The 21,307-nt window shown below is 51.2% G+C and overlaps 5 protein-coding genes across 5 annotated transcripts; 3 read left to right on the plus strand and 2 right to left on the minus strand.

Annotated features, from left to right (window-relative positions):
• Positions 1–1,077: 1,077 nt before the first annotated feature.
• LTR84_001842 (uncharacterized protein) lies at positions 1,078–9,398 on the plus strand (the record flags this gene model as incomplete). The annotated part of the gene is made up of 4 exons (XM_064845460.1): positions 1,078–1,311; positions 1,456–2,166; positions 2,223–7,812; positions 7,870–9,398. 4 exons carry the CDS (start codon positions 1,078–1,080, stop codon positions 9,396–9,398), a joined length of 8,064 nt encoding a protein of 2,687 aa, XP_064707005.1.
• A 1,356-nt stretch (positions 9,399–10,754) lies between these two features.
• LTR84_001843 (uncharacterized protein) lies at positions 10,755–11,591 on the plus strand (the record flags this gene model as incomplete). The annotated part of the gene is made up of 1 exon (XM_064845461.1): positions 10,755–11,591. One exon carries the CDS (start codon positions 10,755–10,757, stop codon positions 11,589–11,591), a length of 837 nt encoding a protein of 278 aa, XP_064707006.1.
• Positions 11,592–11,874: 283 nt separating this feature from the next.
• LTR84_001844 (uncharacterized protein) lies at positions 11,875–14,019 on the minus strand (the record flags this gene model as incomplete). The annotated part of the gene is made up of 1 exon (XM_064845462.1): positions 11,875–14,019. One exon carries the CDS (start codon positions 14,017–14,019, stop codon positions 11,875–11,877), a length of 2,145 nt encoding a protein of 714 aa, XP_064707007.1.
• A 1,654-nt stretch (positions 14,020–15,673) lies between these two features.
• Positions 15,674–18,214, plus strand: LTR84_001845 (uncharacterized protein; the record flags this gene model as incomplete). The annotated part of the gene is made up of 1 exon (XM_064845463.1): positions 15,674–18,214. One exon carries the CDS (start codon positions 15,674–15,676, stop codon positions 18,212–18,214), a length of 2,541 nt encoding a protein of 846 aa, XP_064707008.1.
• A 787-nt stretch (positions 18,215–19,001) lies between these two features.
• LTR84_001846 (uncharacterized protein) lies at positions 19,002–19,811 on the minus strand (the record flags this gene model as incomplete). The annotated part of the gene is made up of 1 exon (XM_064845464.1): positions 19,002–19,811. The coding sequence occupies one exon, from the start codon at positions 19,809–19,811 to the stop codon at positions 19,002–19,004; it is 810 nt and encodes a 269-aa protein (XP_064707009.1).
• Positions 19,812–21,307: the final 1,496 nt, after the last annotated feature.

Genomic DNA, 21,307 nt, shown 5'->3' on the forward strand with positions numbered 1-21,307 from the left:
ACGGGCGGCCCGGAGAACTGCGCCGCCAATGCTGCAGCCCAATGGATGCCCCCTCGGCCCCCCCAAATTTGGTGACCAGCCTGCAACATGAAAGCCAGGGCTTTCGAGCTGGAACTTTTCACAATCACAATGAGCACAGACTTGATCACCACTGCACTTGCTGCTCTGAAAAAGAAAGGGCTCCAATTTCTGGACCAGGCTGAAGTCTTGACGGGCACTCCCGGAGGGTTTCTGCCTCTGTCAACAAATTCCCCCATTCAAATTCTCGTGCCCCATTATTTTGACCGGCATGAACCAATTGCCTGGTATGGGTGCATGTTTTGACTCGCCTAGCCACCAGAATCAAGACACTTTCGCCCACACCAACACAACGCGTCTCGTTCTTCTGCCCTCCAATTCGCCTGTCACCAGCTTTGTCGTTGTAGCGGTGAGCAACCGACTGCCCAAGCTGTTCGAATAGCAGCCGTCCATGTTCGGGCTTGCATCTACCCAAATACTGGTCGTCATGCCATTCGCTACCCGATGCTGCAAATCAACACCGCTATATTTTAGATGATGCACTCGATGGAGTATCTCAGGCATCGATCAAATTTTTTCATCGTATTGTCTGATAGCCTCATTATCGCATTCCGAGTCGGTTGTAGATATACGGCGACAGCAACAAACAGTAGTAATAATTCTTTTCTCCCTTCTTCCCCTCTATGCCTCATTTGTTTGTGTATCGATAGAGCCTGTCTCCCCCGATTAGCAGATAGGCCGTGATAGCGAGCTTGTCTTTCCTGTTTCTGGCCTTGGGCATCCCTGTCAAAAGCCCCCTTACAGCGCCACCCACTCCCAGTCTCAAGTGTCACACACCACCCCGACCAATAATGGATTGTGCCCGTTTTTGACCTCCTGACACAGCTATTGCTCGCTGTTGCTTCCAAACCTGTTATCACACCAGCTGTTCTCCTCATCGTTACTGTCTTGACACGTCGCTCTGACTTTCCTGTCGCTCTTCCTCACCGGCGCCTTTCTCGCCAACACATCAAATGCTCTCCAACTCCAGCACAACCCACTTCGTCGCTCAACCACAGCATGGCCACCGTCCTGGTAGCCGCATCGCCCGCCGGTGTCAGAGAGAGCGTGTATCGTCGAACAAGGACCCTGCCGTGGTGCAGGACTGGAATGGATGAACAAGATACAGAATCGCGTTCATGTTGTTATGGCACGCGGGAGCAGGAGGCTGGCCCTTATAGTCCAGCCGATTGGCCCTGTAGCCTCTACACCGCCAGACCCCAACTATGCAAGAACAACAAGCCTGAGCTACGGGTATGCGCAACATCTTCCTTTCTAACTCGAACCGTGTAGTCCCTGCCTTTCACTTCCTTGACTACTCTTTGATCCCGAACTTGACTTAATCTCTCTGAGTCTCTCATACCCTTGACCGAATCCACTCCTGACAATTCTTCACAGCACCTACCCCAATCCACCCCCAACAGACATGTCTATCTAAAGGCAACTGCGCTGGTCGCAACTCTCCTCAAACAACTAGCTGCCCTTCCACAGCCCTACGGCACACCTCCCCTCCCACATGCGTCCCAAGATCAGCATCCATTCTTGCGGGACTTGTCTGATCCCTTGGCCACGGCCCATTCCTTTGCCGATTCTACCTCGGTAGATCACACTACCGTCTCCTACTCGACTCATACGTCACCTTCCTCGGTCGACATGGATTTCAAGATTGATTTTGGTGACACGACCGGTGTCCAATCCCGCGGCAAGAAAGCCGCCAAACAGGCCGCCAAAAAGGCCCAGCAGGCCAAGTGGGCGGAATCCGATAATGAAGGAAATGGAAACACCGCTGGCGACGGCGGCGACGGCGGTGGCGACGGCAATGGCGGAGGAGACAACGGGTCTGGTGCGGGCGGAGATGGCAATGGTGACGGCGGCAATAATGGAGGAGGCGACGAGGATGACTGGGCCTTTGGTGGCGGCAAGAAGAACAAGAAAAAGACCGCCAAACAGAAACAAGAGGACGAAGAGCAGAAGCGGAAAGAGGAGGAGGAGGCTGCCAATGCAGCCAATAACTTGAGCTGGGCAGATGAGACCAATGATGCCGCTGGCGGCGACGACTGGACCACAGGTTTCGGCACAAAAAAGGATAAGAAGAAGAAAGGTAAAAAGGTAAGCTGTTCGTCCTACCGACCAATATCCGAGTCGTGCCTAACCTCCATAACTAGGGCCTCGACGATTTCCCCGCGGATCCTCCAGCATCGACGGCATTTCAGGAGATCAGTCTCGATGATTCAGCTCCAAAGCTCGAATTCAGTTTCGGTGGTGTGGACAGCAAGAAAGATACAGGTGGATTCAGTGCGTGGGGCAAGACCTGGGATTTCGGTTCTCTTGATAATGGCACTACTGACAAAGCAGATTCTAAAGACTCCAAAAAAGATTCCAAAACAGCGACTAATGATTTTGGTGACAACAACCCTTGGTCAGGCGGAGGCAAAGCCAAAAAGAAGACCACCGCATACGGCACTAATTTCGACTTTGACGATTTCAATGCCGAAGAACCTTCTCTCAATTTCGATGGTGACATTGGCCAACCCAAAGCTGCTGCCGATGATGCCTGGGGATTTGCATCTTCCGGCAAGAAGGACAAGAAGAAGAAGGACGAGGTGCCTGAGAAGGAAGACTCAACATGGGGAGCTTGGGGCGCCAAAACGAAGAAGAAGACGGGCTTCTTCGGGGAAGATCCTGAAGTGCCCCCGCCACCTCCTGCCGCACCAGAGCCTGCCAGTGCGATTGATAACTCTTTCGATTGGGGATTCGGCAAAAAGGACAAAAAGTCGAACAAGGGCCTGATCAGTGAAGTTCCAGAGATGGATGAATTCCTGGCAGCACCCGATCCGCCTGCCCAGGCAGACAAAGCTGACGGCGGTGATGACTGGATGTCTGGGGCGTGGGGAAAGAAGACCACCACAAAGAAAGGCAAAAAGGGTATCGAGGATCTTTCGTCCTCCATGGATCTCGGATTTGCAGGAGATTCCAAACCAACCGCAGAAGCAGCCCCAGCAGAGGATGATACTTGGGGTGGCTTCAGCACGGCAAAGGGCAAGAAAACCACAAAGACGAAAAAGGGTTCATTCTTTGACGACCCAATTCCCGAGGCACCGGTGGCTCCTGATCCACCTCCTGCGAATGGCGATATATGGAGTACTTTCGACAAGAAAGACAAGAAGGGAAAGAAAGGCATGTTCGCAAGCCCTGAGCCTTCGATTCCAGATCCCGCCTTTGATGCTCAAGATGACTTTGACCCTGTCAAAGAACAACAAAAGGAACCTGGCATGACTTACGACGCCTACATGGCACTTTCGTTGAAAGACAGGAAAAAGAAGGAGAAGGAATTTCTCAAAAAGGGCATACCTATCCCCAAGGAGCCCGAGCCCGAGCCCGAACCCGAACCTGAACTTTACGAAGAACCAAAGGAAGTGGCAATGAGCTACAGCGATTGGATGTGTCTGACAAGCAAGGAACGAAAGAAGAAGGAAAAGGAATACAAAGAAAAGGGCATCCCGATTCCAACGGAAGAGCTCTTCCTCGAAGAGGAACCGCAGGAACAACAGGAGCAGGCCATGAGCTACGGTGACTGGATGTCTCTCACAACCAAGGAACGACGCAAGAAAGAGAGAGAATACAATGAGAAAGGCATACCGATTCCAACTGAAGACACGTTGATTGAGGAAGCACCTCTAGAACCACAGGAGCAGGCCATGAGCTACAGTGACTGGATGCTACTAACAACCAAAGAACGCCGCAAGAAGGAGAAGGAGTACAATGAAAAGGGTATCCCGATTCCAACAGAAGATGCATTCATCATTGAAGAAGAACCTCCAAAGGAGAAGGGGATGAGCTACGTCGAATGGATTTCCTTGTCCACCAAGGAACGAAGGAAGAAGGAGAAGGAATATGCAGAAAAGGGAATTCCGATCCCAGAACCAGAGCCTGAACCCGAGCCTGAGCCCGAGATACCTGCAGAGGAGCCTGGACCAAAAGGAATGAGTTACGACGAGTATATGGCTTTATCGCTCCGTGACCGCAAGAGAATAGACAAGGAATACAAAGCCAAGGGGATTCCCATCCCCACGGAACCTGAGCCCGAATATGAACCGGAACCTGAGCAGCCATTTGAAGAGCCCAAACTTGAAGGTATGCCCTATTCTGAGTGGATTGCGTTGTCATCCAAGGAGAGAAAGAAAAAGGAGAAGGAGTATATGAGTTTGGGCATTGCAATACCCACTAAGCCAGAACCTGAGCCTGAGCCGATCATTGAGGAGCCTCAAGAACCACAAGGCATGCCTTACTCTGAATGGATTGCACTGTCATCAAAAGAGAGGAAGAAAAAGGAGAAGGAGTATGCTGCCCAAGGCATTCCGATCCCTACAGAACCAGAACCGGAGCCGATCATTGAGGAGCCTCAAGAACCACAAGGTATGCCATACCCTGAATGGATTGCATTGTCATCAAAAGAAAGGAAGAAGAAGGAGAAGGAGTATGCTGCCCAAGGTATTCCGATCCCTACAGAACCGGAGCCGGAGCCAGAGCCAGAGCCTATAGTCGAAGACTCTGGACCAAAAGGCATGTCTTATGCTGAGTGGATCGCACTGACACCAAAGGAGAAGAGAAAGAAGGAGAAGGAGTATATCGCCCAAGGTATTCCTATTCCCACTGAACCGGAGCCAGAGCCGGAGCCTGCTTGGGAAGAATCCGCACCTCAAGGCATGAGCTATGAGGAGTGGATGGGCCTGTCGACAAAAGAGAGGAGGAAAAAAGAGAAGGAGTACATTGCACTAAATATCCCGATTCCTACTCCTGCGCCTGAACCTGAGCCTGAGCCTGAAATCCTCCCTGAAGAGCCAAAGGACGAGGGTATGAGTTGGGACGCCTGGAATCTACTCTCACTAAGGGATAGGAAAAGGACAGAAAAAGAGTACAAGCTTAAAGGTATACCAATTCCCACAGAACCGGAGTATAAGCCTGAACCTGTACCGGAAGTCGTTGAGAAGCCAAAGCAGGAAGGAATGACGTATACAGAGTGGATGGCTCTTACACCGAAGGACAGGAAAAAGAAGGAAAAGGAATATCAGAAAGCTGGCATTCCAATTCCTACTGAAGAAGAAGTTGTTCCAGACCCTGTACCTGAGGTGAAAGAAGATACCTGGGGCTCTTGGGGAGGTTCGGGCAAGGACAAAAAGGAGACCAAGAAGAAAGGCTCAAGTTTTCTGGATTTCGGCAATGAGCCAGCTGCAAATGAGCCTGAAGATCAAGGTGGCGATAGTTGGTCACCTTGGGGTGCCAAAAAGACAACCACCAAGAAGAAAGGATTCATGGATTCGATTGACGAGCCCTCGGACACGACATTGGCAGCCAAAGAGGTGGACACATGGGCAGGTATAGGACTTTCTGCAAAAGACAAGAAAAAGAAGGACAAGGATACCAAGACCAACAGTTTCCTGGACAGTTATGATGACCCTGCTCCAGCAGAGACTGAAGCTTCTAACAATTGGAGCTTTGGTCTCGGATCCAAAGACAAGAAGAAGGACAGTACCAAGAGCGGGTTCTTGGACATGGATGATCCAGTTGGAGGTACCTCTACCAATGACGGCTGGGGAAGTTGGGGTGGCGCAAGCACATCCAAAGACAAGAAAGCGAAAGACCTAGCCACCACCAAGAAGAAGGGTTTCATGAGTTTTGACGATCCAGAACCCGTACCTGAGCCAATTGCAGAACTGGTCGAAGAGAATGCGGATGAAGGTTGGAGTCCTTGGGGCGGAACTTCTTCAGACAAGAAAAAGAAGGATGCAAAAACTACGAAGAGCGCTACGGACACCAAAACTTCCAAGACAGAGGATCTCTGGGGATCCATCGGCAGCAAAGACAAGAAGGGCTTATCCAAAACCAAATCAAAGGCAGAGCCACCTCCACCAGTTCCTACACCACCCGCCCAGGGACTTTCACCAGTACCAGACCCCATGGACTTTGGAGACAATGATTTTGGTGGTGATACTTGGGCGCCGCTGACTGCCACAAAAAGCAAAGCCTCCAAAAGCAGCGAGGGTTCGAAGACATTGACTGCAAAAGATAAGCTCAAGAAGAGCAAAGTCGCCGATGCTTTCGCCGCCTTTGAAGATCCACCTGTTGTGGAAGAGCCAGCAGTCACAAAGAAGAGTATGTGGGGTTTTGGTGCAGCTGCGGCCGCCGCGACTGTCACAGGTATCAAGTTGACCAAAAAAGAGAAGGAGGCAAAGGCAAAGAAAGAAGCAGAAGAAGAGGCACAGCGAGAGGAAGAAGAGCGACTCGCAAAAGAGGCCGAAGAGGCCGAGGCAGAAGCTGCTCGATTGGCTGAGGAAGAGGCTGCTGCGAAGAAATCCAAGAAAACCAGCAAGTTGACAAAGACGAGCAGCAAGCCTGCCAAAGCCGCCGAGCCCGATCTGCTGGACATGCTGGATGAGTCCGGGCCAGCCTCGAAAAGTTCCAAGCTTAAAAAGTCGACTCCGGGCAAGGAGGATGACAAGAAGGCCGACGACTACTTTGGAATCTGGGGAAGCGGGTCAAACAAGAAGACAGCTGGCAAGAAGGAGATAGACTCCAAAAAGGAAATTACCAAACAGGGGTGGGCCAATCAAGACGAGCCGCTAGCAGAGCTCAACGATGACTTTGATCTTGGACTCGATCTTGACAAGCCAACCATTTCGTCAAAGACATCAAAAGGCATGACCGCTGGAAAGTCCAAGATCGGTGGTTCAATTGCAGACCGCATCAAAGCATTGGAAACTTCTAAAGAAGGGACCGGAAAGAAGTCGAAGTCAGAATCGCCACTTACTAAAGATTCGCCTCCGCCAGAAGAGACGCTATCGCCCAAAGAGGAAAAGCAGCGCGCGGAGAAGGCGTCAGCCTCGACCTCAGCCTCCAAGACCAAGACAACAACTTCATCCAAGTTGACCAAGAAGCCCGGCAACGCGTCTCTCATCACAGAAGAACGTAAATCAAAAGATACTGTACCTGGCAGCTTCCCCGGCGCATTTGGCGACGACTATCTCGACGAGATTAATGCAACTGACCCTTCTATGCCTCCATCCCCAGAAAAAGTCAAATCAAAGGCAAAGGCTGCAGACAAGAAAGGTGTCAAATCCAAGACAACAACACCAAAAGCATCGGCAGCGAGAGATCTGGATCTTTTGGACGACGAACCCGAAGTTTCCAAACTCCCCACGCCTCCACCAGAGGAAAAGAAATCCGCCAAGAAGGAACGTCCCAGAGTCGAAAGGTCAGCAACATCATCCTGGGGCTTTTGGGGTGCTGCTCCTCCACCCAAAAAGTCATCCAAGGAGAAATCGAAAGAAGACGACGAATCCCCACCAACAAGCAAAAAGGCCAAGTCACCCCCACCAATGATTCGATCAAAGTCAACCAAGACACCAAAAGAAAAGGAACGTGATGATAAGAAGGATTCCGAAAAATTGTCCAAGTCTTCTGGCTCCGATCAAGACCGCAAACCAAAAGCTACTGAGCGGCCAAAGGCGAACCGGGGCACGAGCTTTTCGAATTTCATGTTTGGTGGCCCTCCTCCTTCCGCCATGCGCGCATCAACTTCAAAGCGACCCGGCAGTGCAGCAAGCTCTCGTCCTTCGTCGAGAAGTCGAGCGGAAGATGGTTTGGTTTCACCACCCCCAGAGGATGAGAGCCCAATCAATTCCAAGGCAGCCAAGCTCATGGGCATGAAGTCTGGAAAAATGGAGCGGAGGACATCAGTCAAGTCAAAGTCCAAAGGTCGGTCAATGTTTGGGACTTCTTTCACAATGGCAAGATATACTAACATCGCTCCAGGTCCACCTGATCCGTACCCCATCGATGATGATGATATGGTGATGATTCACACTCATGATGACCAACAAGAAGATGGGCCGGTCAAGGGGAAGTCCAAGACTAAAGCTTCCAAATCTAAAAAAGAGGTAGGTGGAAAGTCCTCCTCGAAGCTTCCTGGACATATCGTTCGTCCATCATGGTCGCCGGATTTCGTGAAGGTGGAGCGTGCTGACGGAAGAATTTCATATACACAGATTAAATCATCGACCAGGCATGTTTCAAACGACCACGATGTTGTCATGGTTGACCACGGTGATCCGCTTGTCACCAGCGGGCCTGATGACCTTGCCTTTGTGGACCATCCTCCAGCTCTCAAGAGAAGCAACACAGCTCCTCGAAAATCGACTGGCTTTTTTGGTAGCTTTTTTGGTGGTGGCAAAGTCGTTGATCCTGAACCTAGACCACGGAGCCAAACATTGACGGATGCTGAAGATCATCAGAGTCTTCCTATTCGCAGTAAAGATCGATCCAAGCGACGATCTCGAGCAGTGGATGGTGATGGGTTTACTACAGATGCACCTGCTGAAACTGATGCTGATGTTGAAGCACGACGTGTTGAACGAAGAGCGAAGCGAGAAGAACGTGATCAGGTGGAAGAAGCCGGACGAGCGGAACGAGAGCAAAGACGGCGTGAGAGACGAGAACGCGAGAAGGCCGATTTGGAAGCTCACCAACGCAAAGCACGTGAACGAGCTCGAAAAGAGCAAGAAGCCGAAGACCAGCGACGAGAAGAAAAACGAGCCCGTCGACTAGCAAAAGAAGCTCGTATTCAACAAGAAGAGCTCGAGATTAGCCAGGAAGCAGAGAGGAAACGTGAAGAACGGAGACGTCTCCGCGCTCAACTTGAAGCAGAGCAGGGAGCCAAGCACGAAGCGTCAAAAGAAGATCGCCGACGCACATATGATGAGGAGGAAGATGAGAGGCGAAGGAAGCGCGAACACAAATCAAGAGATAAAGATCGTGCCCGCTCTAGTCGTCATCGCCCAAGTGCTCTCGCCGAAGAGTACGACAAGAGTCGCAATGGCGGTAAGGGAACCCCACCACCCGCCAACAAGACAAGCTCCTGGATCAATTCCCAAGCCGACGAGCCACCCGAGCTTCCACCCGTTGCCGAGACAATCCTGGATCCCAGCGGCGAGAAACCCCGCGCCGTTGCCGACGACGAGTATGATCACAAACGCCGAAGTCGCAGGCGCGACAAATACGGCGGAATGACCGATGCTGAGATTGAAGAGCACCGGGCACACAGGAAGAGCTCCAGGCGTGCAGAGGGCAAGAGTCACAGCGGTGGCAGTGACGAACGTGCCGATCGAGATCCAGACCGCAGAGAGCGTCGAAGACATCGTGACCGAGACCCTGCTGATGAACGTGGCTCTGGTGGTGCTGGCGGGTATGGCTATGATGAAGCCCCTGTCAGGACTTTCGACGGTCGGCCCACGATCGGCAGAAACGATAGTAAGCGGCGCAGCTTTCTTGGGGGTCTCTTTTGAGAGGTTTTCCCTGTCGCATCTCACCAGCGCAACCAATCGACGTCGATCAAACGCCCGTCCTCACTCTCGAACAATAGAACCTTGGAGTCGAATCACCATCGTACCTGGCTGGAACAGGTCACTATCATCTATTACCGATCTAATCATAGGAGTCTTTCATCCTAGTTATACACGCTTTATATACCCTTTTTTTTACTTTGATCAGCATTTTTAGCGAGAGCAGCGAGCGTGACAGACAGCGAGTTAGTGAGAGAGGGACAGCAAGGAATTTCTTGTACCAAGAGGACCGCAGCAAGCCTTGGATTGGATGTGCAGCATGTCATGTCTTCATGTCACTGTAGCGTGTGTTTATTGCATGTATGGCCCACTTGTTATACCTCAGTGTGTATACATAGGTACCCTTGTTTGCCGGCAACGGAGGAGGAGGACGTGTTCTGACGGCACGGAGATATACATATATACCCACATTAGCTAGCCGTGTTGACGGTGTTGTTACGAGTACTCCGTCTGTTTGCTACATTATTCACCTATGTATGTACAGTACTTTAGGTATAACAACAGTCGAGAAACAATTTTGAAGTCGTGTTGACCCAACCTTTCTCCAACCGGGCTTTATTGAATGAATGACGGTGCTACAAAACAACGACACCGAGTCCTCCGCTTGTCGAGGATTATAGTTTACCCTTTTCATCACGACCGTCAACCACCACCATATGGCAAGTAATTTAAGCACACTCCCAACATCGATCGGAGTTTTGCCATTAATGCGATGCGATGTGAGTCTTCCCAAATCCATCCATTTCCCCCTCTCTGTCACGTACAGCCAGCCTGACCATCGGTGGGGCAGGTGGATCGGGGGTGAATGCTCGGGGGAAAGGAGGAAGGATGCTTCATGTCGCCCATCTCCTGGTGCGCACTGTGTACTGACTCGCAGGCGCATATCAGAGTTTTAATCTGCCCGCCTTTTGTCTCGTTGTGCCTACCTACTTACCTATCCTCCTGTCTACCTTCGAGGTAGCTGTTGACTGGATCGCGAGATGTGATACTATCTCCGCTGCTTGGCCTTCAGCATTTACCCTGAGTACCTATATACCTAATCCTTCTTTGAACCATGGGAATGGGGAGGGGAGTCTACTCGGCAACCCCTCTGCCTGCCTAAGGGACCTTACTTAGTGAGACATGACCGAGGACCTGACGTGCCGTCATCTACCTGTTTTGATCCTCCCTTGCTCTACCTACTCAAGTACAGACCCTGTCACAGACAGACAATCCCACACCTACTCGCACGTTGATAGCAGAAAAGAAGGAACCAAGTAGCCACGACCTCCATATGATAGATACCTACCTGAGTATCCAATGTCTACAGACCCGGCGCGAACGAAGAAGAGGCTCGCCATCCCGCGCGGCCCAGCAGCCGACCCAGCATTCCCAGCCTCCAACGCCGCGGGCAACCCGTATAAATACAGCGCGGCGCTGCTCGCGGCATCACAGCTCCCGCCGCGCGTCACTCCCACGCACGTCTTCTTCTGTGGCTATGAGGGCGACCATCCCCTCGTGTGTCTGTCGCAGTGGTTCCCCGCGGTGTTTTCGGGGCCCAAGACTGGCGTGTGGTTGCAGGAGATGGAAAAACGGCTTGGACTTGGTGATGAGGACGAGAGCGATGTCGAAGCGAGGTCCGAAGCACTGAAAAGACCCCAAGCAGAATCAGAACAAGTCGACTTCCCCACCGCCGAGCACTTCATGATGTACCACAAGGCGCTCCTGATGGGGGACGAGGCGACGGCGGCGCACATCCTCGCGCCGGAGCACGCGCACCCATCCCACGCGAAACGGCTGGGGCGGGCAGTGCGCCACTTCGACCAGGCGAAGTGGAACGAGTGGGCGGAGCGGATCGTCGCGGAGGGGAACCGATGGAAGTTCTCCGATGCGCGGAATAGGGATCTGCGGGTCGAGTTGAGGGAGACGCGACGCAGGGTGCTCGTCGAGGCGAGTCCGGAGGATCGCGTTTGGGGTGTGGGCTTTGATGTCCTGGCTGCGGAGGGAAGGGAGGCCGAGTGGGGTGAGAATCGCCTGGGGAGGGTGTTGCAGGCGGTGAGGGAGGATTTGGGGAATGGATTGGCTTGGGTGGACGGATGGGAGATAGAGGGAGAGGGCAGGATGGATAGCGTGCAGTTTGGGAGTGCGATCGATTAGGAGAGGAGATTTATGGAGCATGGTGGAGGGATCTCGGACTGTTTGATCGTCATCACATACGTCGTTTTTATTCGGGATGGATAGGAGGAGTTGAGAGATCGTATGTCGATGGATGGATGAGGGCTTCAATTATGTCTGGATAGACTGTGCAAGGGAGAATCATTGCGTGAGAATGGAATGGGAGAGAGAAAAAGTCAATCGCTTGCTTACTCGGGATGTCTATCTCATTCGGACCCGTGAAGCCTTCTCAAGACTTCAAGTTGAAGCGAGAGATAGCTCATCGTTATAGCATCAGGTTTCCAGCACCGCCATTGATAGCAACATCGGTGTCTCTTCCATTTGCACCCTTCTTCCGCTTCCTGCCCTCCATTTCCTGCAACTCTCCCTTCTTGCCAATGACTTTGACGTTGCCTTTGCGCAACTGCGTGAGGATATCTTCCTTCTCGCCAGCTTTTGATTTCTTCCCGGATTTGATATTCTTGGACGCGTCTCCTGTACTCTTACTGGCATCGTTGCCCTGCATTTGATTGGCTTTCTTGATGCGTTCCTTTTCTCGTCTGCGCCTGCGGATTTTCTCTTCACGGGTCATCTCTTCTTTTGCAGCGCTGGAACCTCCCTTTCGAACGATGATGCTCTCGCCGTCCGGTCCCTTTTTGCTCTTTTTGTCTTCACCAGGTCGATAGATTTCTTGTGGTGCCAGCATACTGTCTTCTCCTCCTGCTCCGACGGGTCGAGCGTCTTCCATGGAGATGGTCGGTTTGTCTTCGACAGTCTTGATCTCGGCCTGGGCACGTCGGGGCTTGAAGTTCAAGTTGCTCAGGAGATCAAGTTGAGACGACACTTCTTTCCATAACCGGCTGATTTCTTCTTGTGCCTTTTTCGTTGCTGCAGATCTTTTGTCTACGTAGCCTGGGTCCGTGGACTTCAGATGCTCTTGTTCGTAGATCTCACCCAATCCTGCTGTAGGCTTAGTATCATCCAACTCCACTCGTCCACGGCGTGCTGTGCTAGCATCGCCAATTGCATCCGGGTGTCGGCGGACGACTTCATCGAATTCTCTAGCAAGGATTCGACGTTTGATCAACTGTTCAATCTCTTCGGTGATTTCGACAGTGTCGATGGGGACTGGTTTTCCTACACGTTCAAATTCGAAATCTTCTTCCAGAAGAGAATTCATCGGACGGTCTGCACCACGGGCTTCACCAGAAATAGTCCAATCTTTCTTCGCAACATTAGCAGCCTCAAGACGCCGAATCTCAGCAGCAATCTTGAGTTGCTGTTTCTCATGGGTTGACAAATTTTTATAAGAGGGTCTTTCCACATCCGAACCAGACAGGTCTTCATCCGAACCTTCTTCGTCGGACTCAAGCAGATCTCGACGGACATCAGCCATGGCACGTGACATGTCATTTTCGGCGTCTGAATTGTTCTGATCAGTGACTTGTGATTTGGGTTGAGTTTTGGGTAGAGCTCGCATCCGTTTGGATCGAGATGGCTTTTTTGGTGGAGGAGCGAAGAAGTCGGCATATCGAATTTCGTTCGTATTGTCTATCCCAGGAAATCCTTGGTCGAGATCGTCGTCTAGATCGAGTTGGTCTTTATCGCTGTCACTTGCATTCAAGTCGGTATCGCCGAAAGTTGGACCGTCATTCTCATCAGATTGTTCGTCTCCACCAGGGCTCGACTTTGGGACAGCCATTGCCATTGGATCAGCATCCCAGTCGACTTCATCTTCGTCACTCGGATTGTCGTCATCGCCTCGTGCGTCTTGTTGTTCAAGAAACTGGGTTTGCTTGTTGAAGTCATCAATGGAGAAAAAGCCATCGTTGAGATTGTGTGGATCTCGAACGTATGTTCCCCCGCGGATTTTCTTGTCTTTTCGGGGCCTGTCTTCATCCGCGCTGTCGTTGATGTGTTCCTCTTCGTCCTCGTCATCCTCGAGTTGCTCCCCTTCCTCAAAGTCGTCTTCACCCTCGGATTCTTCCATGCCTTCTTCATCAACAGACTCAGCATCTGTTATGTCATCATGAATCTCGGAAGGCTCAGCCTCGTCCACGCTGATTGACTTGGCCTCTGTTACCACGGCAGCGCCACTGTTTGCAGCATGAAAAGCGACAGCCCTCTCGACCTCGTCTGCGGCAGCATCTAGGATCCTTCTGGCCTGTTCCCAGATTTGTCTAATGGCCAAGCCATCGGTGTAGATTTGGCGCAACTGCAATGGAACTGGTTCGACACCATTATCTCCTCGTTTCCTTTTCCTCCGATTTTCGTCCCTTCTCGCTTTCTGCGCATCAGCAACTTTGACGGCTAGGGGATCGAGGAGTGTTTTGACAGTCGACAGAGTTTGGTGGTGTAAATTGGAGGAGGGTTGAAGGAATTGGTGGCACTCGTTTGACAGGCTTGAAAGGAGGGTGTTGGTATCGGCCATATTGCTGTTGACCACGGTCATGAGGGCAGCAATGGGGAAAGGTGCGAGTAATAGGACGTCAATGTCGACTGATCTCACCAGCACATCATCGCACCCAGCTAAAGGTGGTGGTAATTCCTTATCCGGCGAAGTGGTGCAATTCAGTTACAACAAAAAAAGCCAACAGCGGTGATTTTTCTCTTCGGAGAATAATTTTTTCCCTCCGAGAAAAAGTGACTGCATTGGTGGTTCAAATGGCAGGCGCAGGCCAATGAAGGGAGGTGGGGGCAGCATGCCCCGTAAGGCCAAAGCTGTTTAAGCAAGTGGGGCCTGAGAGGCCTATTTCGGAGCCTACGGAGTAACTCTGAAAGTATCTCAACAGTAGATAAGGCACGAAGTAGTTAATGGCTTATGGGCGGACTCCATTACTCGGTACTGACCCATTTATTCGCAATGGCTTAGGCTAAACTATCGATGCGTGTGATTTTGGGATGAATCAAGTCCACAAGTAAATGGTTTCTGTAGTGCACAGTCAGTGTACATAGCACGGATAATCAACTTCGGAGGGTTCGTTAGATTCCTTTTTCAGGAACAGGTGATAATTGGCAGGATCATGTTAGCCGGTGAGAGCCGCAGATATCATCAACCAGGCCAAGTTGTGCAACCGAGTTTCGGTACGTAGTTGGCTGGAGGTGCCTGGGCCAGAGAGGGCTTTCGGGCGCCTCAGCACTGCAATATCACCCAGCTACCTAACTAGGAGAACCTCGTGCGAGGCATCTCCCCCACACCAAACACCTCCTACGTTTAAGCATCACTCTCATCTCCAGGGGCGGGCAATAGACACAGAGACACAGGACGAGTCATAAGTACCTAGGTAATTGTTACAGACCTCAGAAAACGATCTTGATTCTTTTTATCAGTGAGAGTTGGAAATTGGTCAGGTAGGTTTGCTCGGTCCTCGTGAAAGCATATCAGTCAAACTCAAAAAGCCATTCTGCATGCAGTGACATGGTCCATGAGGATTCTCTAGGCTTGACTTGGTTACACAAAACAAGGTCTCCCAGGCACGGATCCTGCATTTGGGGTGGCTCCAAGGGCCTTGGCTGCCTAGGGCTTAACTGCCGCTATCACCTCCAGCCACTCATCCTGCCCTAAGAGACCCTCCAACGCCCCTCCTGCCAGGATTTTTCTCCAACCTCAGCACCAGAAAACTGCCAAGTACAACCAAGAGCTTCTCTCGTGTCTGACTCTGCCACTGCCACCACCACCACCATCCACTGTCGCTACTGCAATCGCCTCTCGCCTCTTTGCCTCTCACATCTTACCTGCTGCTGCTGCTGCGAGTGATACCAATCAGTCTTATCGCCGTAGCGGACAGCACAAATCACATTCAGTCTTTTAGCCTTCTAATGCTCCCTCTTCCAGATCCATTGTCGTACAGCTGCAAAAAACTTCTTCCTACGTTCAACTTCAACTTCAGCTCCACTTGCACATGCACATGCACATCCCATCGCGACTGCGACTACCGTTGACCCACCAAATTCCCCTCCCAGTCCTACGTTCTTTGCTCTCATGATCTCTATTGTCCCTCCAATTGTCTCAACTACCACTCTCGGTCTCGGTCTCAGTCTCAGTTGACCTGTTTGTGCCAGTCCATCGCCCTTGAAACCACCAGATGAAGTTCGGTGAAACCCTCTATCAAAGATCGGTTCCAAAGTGGGCAGCCTACAACTTCAAGTACAATGAGTTAAAACACCTGATCAAGACAAAAACCTCCGCAGGCGCCGCTGTTCCTCTTGACATCCCCACGCAGGGTAAAAGTCGCTGGCAAGAGCTGGACAATCAACTATTGAGGTTGCTCCAGGCCGAATACGACAATGTCACTCTCTTTCTCAAAAGCAAACAGGGCGAGATCGACCGGCGAGTCGCCCATCTCGAGAAACAGATCAAAATAGCTGAACGAGCTGTGGCCGAGAACCAACATGATCGCCCGGTCCTTCAGGCTCGAAAGTACCAGCGCCTGGTCAAGGATGCCGAGGAAATCAGCGATGATGTCCAGAACCTTACTCGTTTCGCTGCGGTACAAAAGACGGCTTTCCGAAAATTGCTCAAGAAATACCGCAAATGGACCGGCTCAACCGATCTCCAGACCAGGGTTGACGTTGAGGTCTTCTCCTCTGAAAAGCTGAGGACCGACTATACCGATTATCAGCAACATCTCACCGAACTATCGACTATTCTAACCCAGGATTTGGCTAGGCCCATGTTAACCGGCAAGATAAATGATTCCTCAAATGAACAGAAAAATCGTCTTTCGACCCAGTCAAACAAGAGGTCCATCATCGGCCAAATCAATGATGCTGCCCTTCGTGGCCCGCTAGGTTTCGACGCTGCTCTCTTGACTGTGCCTTATGGAGAGGCTGCTGGTAGTGCCATATACTGGATACATCCTGATAATCTTGACGAGGCGCGAACTTTATTACTCAAATTCATGCGCGATGGATCCACAGCTTCTGCACCCTCGCGTGTGAACTCTGGTCTCTCAGTTGCTTCCCAACGAAGGCCATCTGCGTTAAGTAACCCCACGGACGACCTCACACATGCCCTCTTTTTTGATAATGCCCAACGATTTGTAAAGGACCCTAGCCAGACCAGACCAACACGGGTCGCTCTCTCTGCTCATTGGAGCACTGAACCAGATGCTGCCGTCACTCTTGCTGGTCTTTCTCCTACATCATCAGGATCAACGATACTGACCATCAAGGCTAAGGATTTGACCACAGCCCTACAACGTGAATCCACTCCTACCCGGCTATCCAATGAGATTTCGGCAGTCCGCAATTACCTTACTGAGCATCGTGATGTCAAACCCTTGGCTGAGATCTCCTCTATCCGCTCTCGATATCTCGGGATCACGAATTCGGCCGATGTCGCGAATTGGGCCACCCTTGATTCATCCATAACTGTCACTCCGGTGGAAATGGGCCACATTGATAACTCTACATATCAGCCAACCAATGGGGATGTCTTCCCCTATGCAGTTCTACACATTCGTTGGGAGTTCGCACGTACTCCTGCTGTGGTTCGAACGTTCGACAGCTCTCATTTGGCTGAACGGGTATATGACTTTACTCTTGAGGACATGGCAATCCACACAGTGAACAAGGATCTTCCACAACCAGCTTGGCACAATCTCCTAGAGAAGGACATCCGGAAGGTTCCACTAATTCCCCCTAAAAATAAGTCTCGAGCTTCCAGTCGCCTGAAGCCTACCGCTTCAGACATTTCCGGAATCTCCTCAGGTCCATCTTCCACCGATGGTGTTACCACTGGTAGTATCTTTTCTATCACCCATGGACAGTCTTCTGCTACTTCGGATGACCACATTACAGGCGTTGAAGTGGCCGACCCTTTCACTTTAAAACCAAAACCGTCCCCTGTTGGTGGCCGGAAAAAGAAGCGTGCTCGTATCTTAGTACCTGAACGCGAACCTCGACAACAACGTTATTGGAATGAATTCGATGATGGTGACTCAGACGTCAATTCGGACGATCGCTATGCAATTTACATCGACCCCAATGCCTCTATCTTTCCTGGTTCAGAAACCCTCTCAAAGGTATTCCATGGAGTATACAATACTTTGGGTCAGGGCGCGGGCCGACTCGCCTCTCTAGTTGGTCTCAAGCGGAGAGCTTCACCCGAAAGAGCACCTCTTCTTGGAGGCCAAGTGTTCATTGATGGCGATGCTGACTCGTCTGGTTCGGATAGCGACCAACACCTGATTCAACGGCCATACAAGCCCAGTACACCTCGACGGACGGCTTCGCACGGGTCTGGGTCCAGATCAACATATCGTCCACATCAGATCCTCACCCCTCGCCAGAAGGCCCTGGAAAGAACACTTTTCCATTTCTACAGCGGCCTGATTGCCATTTCTTGTGTTTTTCTGGTCATGTCAAGCATCCTACTGGGAACAGGCCGTAGAAAGGCCGCAGTCGAGGTCGACTTGGGCGTCATCGCTGGCGTCATCGCTGCAGAAGCCTGTGCCGTGTGCGCCATGGTCTTGGTTATGCTGAGAAAGCAAAGGCTGAGCATATTACATTGGGGAATCGTAAGCGTCTTTGTTGCGGCCATTGTTACTGTTGGTGTGTCCCTATTGGCGTTGATGTTTGTGCATATGCAACATTCCGCCGAACGCAAAGGCCCTCCACACTGACACGTGGTGTGTCAATCTTGTTCCCACAGCTACAGAAATGTGCTCGTCACTTTGGGGTGCAAAATTGGCTTGCTTTCACGAATTTCGACCACGCGAAGCGAGGAGTTTTGCTTTCCTTCTTATGGGTGTTCCATTCACGGCACACATGTATGATTGGAATGGTTTTATTTCAAATTCATAGTACGATGTACAAAGCTTCTGTTGGATTAAGCGTCAGTGCATCACGGGACTACACACGTGTCCTGATGTACTTTCGTGAAAACACTGCATGGGGATATGATGGGCGAGTACGCAGGAAATCAATCAGAATTGAGATACCCCAGCATTGGACACAGGTAATGGCAGGCCCTGGAGCAGACGAACGCCAGGCGTGACGGCTTTGAGGCATTCGTGCAATCAAGAGCTAGGTGAGTGTATATATATATGGAGCCAATAGGTCACAGTCGTGCTTAATGCTTAATGCTCAAGACCGTGGTGATTGCTTTGAATCCTCATTCATACGGAGTAATGATTCTATGTACACGTGCAGCAATACATTATTGTTGATCAGACGATTGTGCAATAGGTGTCAGACTGATAGTGACGCAGATATGTCAGTTATAAGTCTACTTTCTAGAATGCCACGAGCTTGATGAACAATGCGCAGAACAAAACGCAGAACGACTAACAAGTCTCGTTGACGATAAATCATGGTCGTGAGCACCCGGTGGCATCCATCCGGTATTCTGACATATCGTGCGCATCAACCAGAGCAGCATACCAATTTGGCCATACCTCTGAATCTCACTCAAGCTTCCACCGGAAGAACGTCCTCACAACCAAAGATCTTCGCGAAAGGATCCTCGTCGGGACTCTTAGCTCGAATCCACTCCATGGAATTAGTCACCTTGGTCACCGTCTCCTTGGACGTAAGACCCTCAATCCACGCCAGGACGCCATCGGCACCAGCACTCACGCCCGAAGTCGTCCACACCCTCCCACTGTCGACCCAACGCGCCTTCGCAATCCACTCAGTCTTGGGGCCCATGGCAGTAAGGAACGTCCAGCCGTCTTTGTTCGTCGTGGCCTTCTGGCCATCCAAGACGCCCGCACGGGCGAGCAGAATCGTGCCGTTACACACACTAATGGCATAACGGAGCTTCTGGCGGCCATTCAGCCCGAAAAACGCATCCCGCACAAACTGCACGTGGCCCTCGATGTCCCGCTTCTCCGCGCCAGGCATGTCGAACGAGCCCGCCCCGCCCGGGATGAGCAGCACGTCGAGCGGCGGCGCCGTCTCGAACGTGTGTGTCGGCAGATAGCGCTGCGCGCCCGTGAATACCGTCGAGTGAGGTGCCCCTGCCGGCCCGATGCTGATCGGGTCGAGCGTCTTGCTGATGATGCTCAGCTTCATGTCGGTGAACCCGTCGAGATGTGACAAGAGGTTGAGGGCTTCGATGGGGCCCGCCGCGTCCAGGACTTCGAACTGTGGGTACAGCAGCAGGCCGAAGGATTTGGGGAACGCGGCTGCGACCGCTGGGTCCAAGTTGGGGATGCTTGTGTCCATGATGGCGGCAAGGTCGGTGGGGACGCTAGTGTGGACGTTTGTCGAAGGCATCTTGAGTAATCGAGGGTTTGGGGGGATTTTTTTCCTTGGTAGAAATGGATGTGTTTTGTGGTGTTTGTGTTCAAAGGCAGTTTGAGCGGATGTGTCGCTTTGGGTGTTCTCGTCCTGGGCATATATACTCCCATGTAAAGGATCATTCACGTAAGGTAGTCACCACCGCACACAAGTATTCATCCGTCGACCGAGTCGAGTGGGCTCCCCCTACGCCCTTGGGAAGTCGACTTTTGTCATCCACCATTGTACAGAGTCTCCATATCTTGCTTCAAGTCCCGGCCTCCTAACTCTTTTCCACGATGCCGATACTGCGGAGACTGTATGTTGGCGTGTGTAGACAGTGGATATGCGACCCGAGGCTGGAGGCTCGCCCCAGCCACCAATCATCATCGAACGGCTAAGTGTCCAGAACAAGGTGAGTTTCCCAATTCGACATAATTGCTTCTATCAGTAAGACATCCGCCCAAGGACAGCGTATTCATATTTACGACGAGAATGTCACAGTTTAGAAGCGGTGCATCATGGACGCACAGGCAGCCGTTTCACCCCATCTATACTCTGACCATGATGAGAAATATGGGTTTCGCAGTTAGTCATCACTTTGGGCGCGACAGTTGTCAACTTTGGAAGACATACAACCGTCTGCTATGTTTGGTCGGACGCTCACCTCTCCTCCGGTTTGATCGATCGTACGGAATTTGTGTCTCACTGATCTGCAGACTCTCTTCAGACGACGGTCTTCTCACTTGCGAGATTTCGGCCCGGACCCATCGTGTCTACACTCGACAGTATATCATAAGTTGACATCGTACGATTGGCCTCCCTTGTTGTCTTCACGTAGTGTAACTTGTAGGCTGAAGACGCGATATCAATCAGCAGTTCTGCGATGTTGATGTTGATTTTGGTGTTTTATTTTTGTTGCCTAAGAGCCTGAACCACAGTGACATTGAGTCACATTGCTGCAAGCGGTCGGAGCCGTCCGTGTGAGAATCTGTTCGGAATACCTCGTCATATTCTGCGGCTGAGTTGCCAGCGAGATTTTGTAGTCATCGGCATATCAACCAGCGAGCATTTATGTGGTTTTGTCTTATTATTGTGCAATTGAAATTCCATCTCATCGAAGAATGACTCATTTCGGCTCAGATGCAGGATGATCGTCCTTAGGGGAGAATACCTACGCCAATCAGGCCCAACTGAGACTCGGTTTTGGACCGAATACGCAACTGGGGCAGATATTTGGAGTTTGGAGTTACGGGACGGGGATATTGAGTCTTCGCTTCTTTAGCGCTTGTTGTACAACCTGACGATTGACTCTCCATCCTGAATACTGCAGTTTGTAATGATCCCTGGGCGTTCGGAATAGCTATCTGCGTATAAAACGACGGTCCAAGCCCAACAACGGGAGCTTGACATATTTATCATAAGTGTCTCAGGTCAGCCAGCTTCACAATTCAAGATTCTTTAGACCATTCCAAAATCAGATCTTACAAGCG

Source organism: Exophiala bonariae, assembly GCF_035927105.1.
Source record: "Exophiala bonariae strain CCFEE 5792 chromosome Unknown scaffold_11, whole genome shotgun sequence".
Taxonomy (NCBI): Eukaryota; Fungi; Ascomycota; class Eurotiomycetes; order Chaetothyriales; family Herpotrichiellaceae; genus Exophiala; species Exophiala bonariae.